The sequence below is a fragment of the Myotis lucifugus genome, unplaced genomic scaffold (assembly GCF_000147115.1).
Source record: "Myotis lucifugus unplaced genomic scaffold, Myoluc2.0 scaffold_66, whole genome shotgun sequence".
Lineage (NCBI taxonomy): Eukaryota > Metazoa > Chordata > Mammalia > Chiroptera > Vespertilionidae > Myotis > Myotis lucifugus.
The window spans coordinates 2,715,124-2,723,958 of NW_005871114.1; the positions used below are offsets into that span (position 1 = coordinate 2,715,124).

Consider the following 8,835-nt stretch of genomic DNA (forward strand, 5'->3'; position numbering starts at 1 on the left):
AGGGAGTGTGCAGGAGGCAGCTGGTCAATGTTTCTAACTCTCTATCCCTCTCCCTTCCTCTCTGTAAAAAATCAATAAAATATACTTTTAAAAAATAAATAAAAATAAAAATTTACTGGGGTGACAGTGATTCACAATACCATACAGGTTTCAAGTGTACAACTCAACAAAACATCATCCTCACATTGCATCATGTGCACATTGTCCAAAGCAGTCTCTTTCCATCCTCATTTATCCCCCCTTGCCCACCACCACCTACCTCCCTTTCCAGCTCTGGCCACACTGTTGTCTATGTCTATGTGGTGTGTGTGTGTGTGTGTGTGTGTGTGTGTATCCTATATAATAAAAGGGTAATATGCAAATTGACCAAACAGCAGAATGACTGGTTGCTATGGCATGCACTGACCACCAGGGGGCAGACGCTCAACGCAGGAGCTGCCCCCTAGTGGTCAGTGCGCCACTCAGTCACAAGCGGGGCTGATGGCTAGCAAGCGCAGCAGCGGTGGCAGGAGCCTCTCCCGCCTCCGCAGCAGCACTAAGGATGTCCGACTGCGGCTTAGGCCTGCTCCCCATGGGGCCTAAGACATCAGTCGGACATCCCCCAGAACTCCCGGACTGCTAAAGGGTACAGGACGGGGTGAGGGACACCCCCCTTCACCAGTACACGAATGTCGTGCACCGGGTCTCTAATATATATATATATATATATAAAATAGTTTTGTGGGGAGGTGCAGGAGGGAGGTTAACCCTTCACCTTCTGTCATCCAGTCCCCCAACCACCTTCCCCTCTGAGAGCTGTCAGTCTGTTCCATGTAACCATGCCTCTATTTCTATTTTGTCCCTCAGGTAATGTTGTTCATTAGATTCCATATATAAGTGAGACCATATGGTATTTGAAATATATTTTTATAGTGCTACAAACATTGGCAAGATTGTTCTTTCTCTTCTCTAGTCACAGAGGGTGATGCATCGTAATAGATCTATTCATAACAGAGCATTTCAATTTTATTCCTGTTAGGTTACTGAAGGGTATAAACCTCTCTATTGGTTTCCTTATAAGCACAACCATAGTAAAATTATGGTGTTGCCCTTCTCAAACAAAATTTCAAATTTCCCCTGTGATTTGGGGGGGGGGGGGGAGGAGAAGCCCATACTTTATTTTGCATAGCCCACTAGAAAACAAACCTTTTAAATCTAAATTATTTCCTAATAGAATAAAATTCCCATTCAATTTTAGCACAGCAGAAAAATTGTATAAACACAAACTGGAATTTAATTGAAAACATCCATTAACAATGAAATTAACAATGCTTACCATCCTTTAAACACCATACACATTATTAATATACACTGTGTATTTCCAATCAACTCCATTCTTAGGCTCAATTTAAGAAACACACTTTTAACAGGTTTTATACAAAAAATACTTCACTAAGAAAGTAGACAAAATGCACAAAAACAGTACATGTATAATGTGCATAGCAAGATTAGCTTAAAGCATCTATATGGCTTTCTTTAAAATAAAATTATTTGGGGAATGGGCCCATTTGGGACCTACTGTTACAGTTGAAATATGTAAACTGTTTCACATCTTTTAGGCACTTGCTAATAATAGTGTTCAATCCCTGAAAAAAATGAATTTACACGAAAAAAGAAAATTCTACTTCTGAAATAAAAACCAAGAAAATAACATGGGTAAAGTCTTATATATTCCTTTTAAATTAAACAACCAGTTTTATTAGTGCATGCACAGAACTAAATTGAAAAAAAAATAAACTTTTATATCTAAAACTTTCTGTGCAAAATTTACACAACTGAAAATTACAAAAATATGTACAAGGTTTAAATTCTTTGTTATGTACAGAAAAGAAGCCCTGAAGTTTTCATTCAACCAATGAAAATGTCATAATACTTGTAGTAACAATGTAACAAAAAATTATATAGTATATAATTTTGCAGTAAAAGGACTCCATTATCCAATTAACCAACAAAACTTGATCCAAACATACAAAGTGGTAAGTTTAAACTGATGATTCTGTCCTCGCCATGAATATATCCATTTTAAAACTTTTACCTCTGTTGGATATGTCCCTTAGGAATCCATCCTGAAGTTTTATGCACCGCCACTGAATACATTATTAATGCTTATTTTCAACCGCCAACAGAAAGTAAATAATCTGCTTTGGGTTATGTCATACTGAAAAGATGCTAACAAAAATGGTTTGTCTCAATGTGGAGATGTTCAGACACTAATTAAATACAAAAATATTTCTCACTTTACTAATTTCGCTTCAAAATATTATTTCTGTAGAATTTTTAGGTTTTGAGAAAAACCATTCCCTTGAAAGTGTTTCTATGTTCCACTCTTTTTAAAGGGATGGCAACCAAAAAAAAATTGGCAATTTGGTTTATGGGGGATAAACAATTTAAGTCAAATAATCATAATTCTAGGTAAGGGGACCACTGGAGAATTTAATCAACAGAAGTGTTCAAGTTCTTTAACTGAACTTCATCCTAGACCTAGAGAGTTTAATTCTTTCAAGGCTACCCATCTACTGCAATGTATCAGATTGCCATTTAGAAAATCACCTTGCAAGGAAGAGTGTTACAATCTCTGACATAGGCCACAGCTTATGAGAGGAAAAAAAAATTTTACTTATCAAAAACTGTCTTCGAATGTTATGAATTGTCCTGTACTGAATTAAATATACTCTCAAAAAAACCTATACCCTTCAAAAGAACTATACGTTTAGTAGATGTAGAGTAAGTTCTTTACCCAAGCTCTCTTAATATATCCTCACAAATGATGTGAAACTCCTTCAGTTCCATGGTGAAAGAGCTCTACAGAGAAACTATACTTATCAGATTCATAAGGCTGGTGGAAGAAGAGAAGGAATGGATGGGGCTGTCAGCCATTACCAAGTCACTGAAGAACTAAATTGGGAAAACATTTTTATCAAAATTTCCTTTAGCCTTAACTTCCCAAGAACACATTTTTTAAAAAATCAAATCAAGATACATCAGTGCTGTGATGAATTTCTTTCAAAACTTATGTGCGCACTAATAGCATTTTCAAACATCACACATAAAACCTTTTCTCCTCTATGGAATAGTCACTTTTGAAATGTTTAGCTTCAGGAACAATATTGAAGTAGAAAACGTCCAAATTAAGGTAATTAAATCCATCGTTTTCTCCTAAGATAATTTTTTCATTTCCTTGGTAATTTAAACTACTCTAACATATTCCAATCACGAGTAGCTTCCATTAAATGTCTCTGCCCATGACCAGCCCAAGCATCCTGATTGTCAAATACTCTTCCACAATACCAGCAGTTAAATTTAGCCTTCAGAACATTTTCAGAGGTAGTTTTCACAATCCGATAATTGTTTTTGCTTGTCTTTTTGAGTGTTAGTTTTAGTACAAATCTTTCTTTCACAGAACTAATAGGTTTAAATGTTTTGTGCCTCTTGGAAAAATCACAAGTTGTTTTAGAAGGCTTACAACAAACTGGTTTCAGTAAAGCACTGATAGTTCTTTCTGACAATGAAACCTTAAGTACATGTCCATTAAATTTGGAAATCGTTTTCATTACATTTACTACTTCTGGTGCATCTGCATCCGGATGATTCAAAACTACAACTGGTTGATTTCTCCTAGGACATTTCACAAGCTGTTTGGAACTAAAGGGGAAAAGTCGCAATGTTCTGACTGAATCTTTTGAAAGCCTAGGTCGGCTGAATCCAAATGATTCGTGGACATCTTCAGGTTTAATCTTTTCTTTACACTTTCTATGTAATGATGTTTTTCTTGGAAGTTCTTGGTAACTATCCTTACACTTTCGTTTACAGTTTCTGTTTCTAGATACACTGACAGTTTCAGAGTCTTTACTTCTTACATGAGTTTTTATTCTTGAAAAATTTTGGGGTGAAGTCTTTTGTTTATTAAAGCTTCTCCCAATTGTACAATTTGTTTTACACCTCAATACCCTGGCCTCTGAATGGTCACTGGCATGTACTGGTTCCTCAGAAGATTCAGATGTTGCAGTAGAAGTTACCACAATTTCATTTGCTGGCATCATATCATCTATTAAGAAGGGTAAGGCATCTCTAGAAGAGTCTGGCTCTTTTTGCTCTCCTCCTGCAGTCTGATTAGATGATACATTGTCTTTCTGCGATGAGAATACAGAGTTGCTTACTGACAGATTATTAGCAGCAGTCACATTTAAAACAGGGTTAAAGATTTTCAGCAATATTTTTTGTGGTGTCCCTTCAGGGATCTTTGGCTGTATATTTTGATAAGTAGTACTATTTTGGACTAATTTAGGCTTAAGCAGCTCAGTTTTATTTGGCATCACACACTTCAAAAAAACAGCTTGTTTGCCATCAGGCAAGAGGGTAAAAAGAGGTGGTTTTGGAAAAACCTCGTTCTGCGGTTTTGCTGGATCCAAGATATTTGACTTAGTGCTCGGATGCTCAGATATTATTATATTAGGAGGAGGCACAGGTTTCCCTGAAGAACTTACTGGTGTTTTAATAATGTAAGGGCCTTTTAATGGCAAAGTATTTTCTGAGCTATTTTTCGTGCTCAAACAACTGCCAATGCTGGAACAAAGTGTAGGTGTTAGACAATTATTGTTTGGTTCTACCTTTAAAAAAGGTGTTCTGCAAGGCTCTTTTGTTGTAGTTCCACAAGCTTGAGTACTCTCACTTTTTACAGTGTTAACACCTTCAAATTTTCCATTATTAAATGTTAAAATCATCCCAGGTTTCTTGTTTAAAAGAAGAGTAGCAGGTACACCTTGCGTATTAACCTGTGGTCTTCCTGAAACAACATGTAGTCCAGGTTTGTTAGCAATGTGCAATGGTACAAAAAAGCCTTTTGTAGTCTGAACAAATAGAGCTTTTTTTGGTTCTGAATTTACAAGTGGACTCTGCATATATAAAGAACCTAAGTTTTGTGTAGTGGCACGTAGTTTGTCTTTTACGAGCTGCTGCGTTATTATTGCATCTGACTGAGTCTTAAGTAATGTGCCAATACCTGAAATTCTAGGTGTCTTCTCTGAATCTCTCACATCTTGTGACACTGAGAGTAACTGTGCTTCTTTTCCATGACATTTTAAATTCAGATAATTTGGTGGCACATTAATACCCATACTACAAGATGGAATTGGGAAGATGCCTTGTACTTTGAAGTCCTTTGAAGATTCAGTAATTTTGCCTTCTCCTTCATGTTTCTGAAATGACTGGTCACAGTGAAGTGACGGGCCTTTATCTGGAGTGTTACTGGAGTCTTGTTTTACATCAGATTTTATCTTTAATACATCTTGAAGCAACTGGTTTACTTCAGGTGGCAAAAATTCTGATGCCTGTTCACTCTGAAGAGAGAACACAGATGTGATTCTAGGCATCATAGGTGACTCAACAATGGAAATGTCATCATTAGATTTTTTAGTCATGCTCTCTAAATTTTGATTTTCATTTATATATAGGCTCTGTTCATCAATGTCTTGTTCTTTTTCTAAAACACACTGTTCTTCTATTTCAGTTTGAGTTTTTAAAGTTTCATCTTTAGTATTTAAAAGACTAACAGATGTTAACATACTATCTGAGTTTGAGCTCTCCTTTTTCACTAGTGATAAAACTGATTCACTTACTGGTTGTTGAACAACTGTCTTGCTTGATGAAGATTCTCTTTGAGGGCTTTCACACATTGCTATTCCTAAAGACCTACGACGTTTATTAGAATTATTCACTTTTGAATAATTATGAAAAGGTAATGATCCTTGGTTGGAAGATTCAATGGGTAATTCAGAGCTGACATAATTAATGCAATAGTTATGCATATCTCCTCTGTTGTATGCATTTGGTTTGGTAGTAGAGTTGACTTTATCTGGACTTTTAATGGCAGTATCTGATACCTTAGGGCGACTATGAGTAATATGACTTCCCAATAAGTTAACATTATCTCTTGTTTCAACTTTTGTGGTTAAATTCGCTGATGATGTAACTAATTCTGAGGATGTTGGCAAAGAAGATACACTTTTTTCATCATCCACTGTTTGAAGTGTATTACTCATTTGAGATAGTAAGGCTATTTCTTTTTCTGAAGTTACTTTCCCGGCAGGTATAGGAGATGAACATGACAATGTAGGTGCTTTCATGTAAACTGTGTCACTTACCTCAGTTTTTACTCTTGTTATAAATCCAGTGGTGTCCAAACTCTGCAGCTGCAAATTAGCAGTACTGTCCTTTGCAGTATCTGACTGTGAGCCTGGTGAACATAAATTCTGTTTAATGGTAGGCAACAATTTTATTACAATATGTTGTTTTCCATCCACCATCTTGAAGCCCATAAACTTAGCACTATAGTTAGCTGGAACTGTTATTCTATTATTTTTCACTGTTACCATTGTAGGTCCTTGTACAGCAGTTTTTGAGGAACCAGAAGTAGAATTTGATAGCTCTCCAGCTCTATTATACTGTCCAGTGGACAGAAGAGTTGGCTTTTCCAACTCTGACTCAGCAGTTTTATCATTATTCTCACAGTGTAGTCGTTCATCCTTTTCTTCATTTAAATGTTCTTGAGTAAGATGGCTCTGGTCTTCAGATTGAGCCTGTGTTTTGTTCACGTTTTTAAGCACTTCAGTATTTTGTTCTATACTTTCATCACTTCCATTGTTGATTTTCTTACGTTTCCAGAATATCTTCCTAGATGTACCTATTTTGTATCTTTTAAGTATTAGCTTAAGTCCTACTGAAGTCTGTGCCATCCTTTTCTCATATTTGTCTTTTTCCAGTTTTTCTTTCGCATATAAATGTTCTTTGTGTAAAGTTAAAACATGTCTTACAAGGTACTCTCTCTTTGAGGTACCAAACCTACAATATTTACAATTGAAGGGAAATGTAACAGAATTAACATGAAGGTGCTTCTGAATCTCTCCTCTGGTAAAATATATATGATGGTATTTATCACTTTTATAATGGACATCATTGTGTCTATGAATGTGCTGAACAAATGTGCCAACATCCAGGGTGGAGAATGTGCACTTTTCACATTGAAAACTACCATTTACACAATGTGTGGATATAAAATGTTTTGTCAAGTCTAATAAAGTATATATTTTTTCATCGTTACAAATGTCACATTTTACTAAAGTGCCTCTATGGATTCGTCTGTGTAGTTTAAATATCTGGAAGTCATTTGCTGAAAAACTACACATTTCACAAGGATAGGAAGGTAATTCACCCTGGTGCCACATTTGAAAGTGTTTTTGCAAATCATTTGGGCTATATCGAGTGCTATCTTGGCATTTTAAACAGTTGAAACTGAGTACTTTTGCAGACATTTTTATACCCGTTTCTTCAACTTCTCAGACTTATGTAGCAACACACTCTCCTCTATACAGCTTCCAGTCTTCATATTGATAGATTTCCTTGCAGTCTGTGGTTTATGCTGAAATAATTTTCTGTATTTGTCAACTTCATGTTTCAATAGGACTTCATTTGGAATATTTATCTTCGGCAAATCAATTTGCACATTTTTCAGTTTATAATGAAAACTACTTTCCAAAATTTTTGGCTTAATTACTGATCTGATAGTATCAACTATGTCATTTTTCCCATCATAATCTTTTCGTAAAGCAGCTTCATTGTCATCAAAAAATAACTGTTTCTGTTCAGATGGCATGACTTAACAAAAACAAAAAATCCCAATTTTTTTTTCTGAAAACTCTTGATATTACTTGTAATTTAAACAGGAAACAATATTATGCCGAGACATCTTCACAATACCAGGATTTTTCCCACATTAACTCACCTAAAACCAAACAAAGAGTTGAAATTTTCATCACAAAAGTTATCAGTAAATTTCATATTTTTAAGTTCATTTTGACACAACATAGGAATGTTGCTCAAGTACATAAATAAAAAATGAATAAAATACCTGTTAATTATTTTAAAATCAGCTTACCAAGAAGCAAGTTTGAAGTAGAAATAATTCTAACACGGAAGTCAGGGCATACAAGCTTTACTTCCAACTTTGCTGTGTTGCACTGGGCAAATTTCAACTTCTCTGTACTTCATCTAAAGAAAACCACAATTGGAAAAGCACCCTTAAGCTCTAAGAATTTTATATTAAGTTGATATTGTTAATTTTAAACAGGATTTTTAAAATCTTAGAAAGAGAGCCTTTAAAACCTTATATTCCAATTATATACATACTAGAGGCCCGGTACACAAAAATTTGTGCACTCAGGAGCGGGGGGGTCCCTCAGCCCAGCCTGTGCCCTCTCACAGTCTGGGACCCCTCGGGGGATGACCACCTGCTGGCTTAGACCCGTTCCCCAGGGGATTGGGCCTAAGCTGGCAATCAGAAATCCCTCTGGCAGCCTCGCAAGCCTCGGGGGATGTCCACTTGCCAGCGGGGAGCAGGCCTAAGCTGCAGTCAGACATCCTTAGCGCTGCTGAGGAGGCGGGACAGGCTCCCACCACCACCACTTTACTGGCAGCCATCAGCCTGGCTTGTGGCTGAGCAGAGCTCCCCCTGTGGGAGCGCATTGACCTCCAGGGGGCAGCTCCTGCATTGAGCGTCTGCCCCCTGGTGGTCAGTGTGTATCATAGTGACCAGTCATTCCCAGTCTTTCTGCTGTTAGGGTCAGTTTGCATATTACCCTTTTATTATATAGGATAGAGGCCTGGTGCATGGGTGGGGGCCGGCTGGTTTGCCCTGAAGGGTGTCCTGGATCAGGGTGGGGGTTCCGCTGGGGTGCCTGGCCAGCTTGGGTGAGGGGCTGATGGGTGTATTCGCAGCTGGTCACACCCCCTTCAGGGTGGGGG

The 8,835-nt window shown here is 37.1% G+C and overlaps 1 protein-coding gene across 1 annotated transcript in view; it reads right to left on the bottom strand.

Annotated features, from left to right (window-relative positions):
- Window positions 1-1,248: 1,248 nt before the first annotated feature.
- ZNF518A (zinc finger protein 518A) overlaps window positions 1,249-8,835 on the bottom strand; it is a 9,420-nt gene continuing 1,833 nt past the window's right edge. Inside the window, 3 exon segments of the mRNA XM_014456920.2 lie at window positions 1,249-7,366; window positions 7,369-7,816; window positions 7,970-8,082. Coding sequence (XP_014312406.1) covers window positions 3,231-7,366; window positions 7,369-7,687 — 4,455 coding nt within the window. The 5' untranslated portion in view covers window positions 7,688-7,816; window positions 7,970-8,082 and the 3' untranslated portion in view covers window positions 1,249-3,230.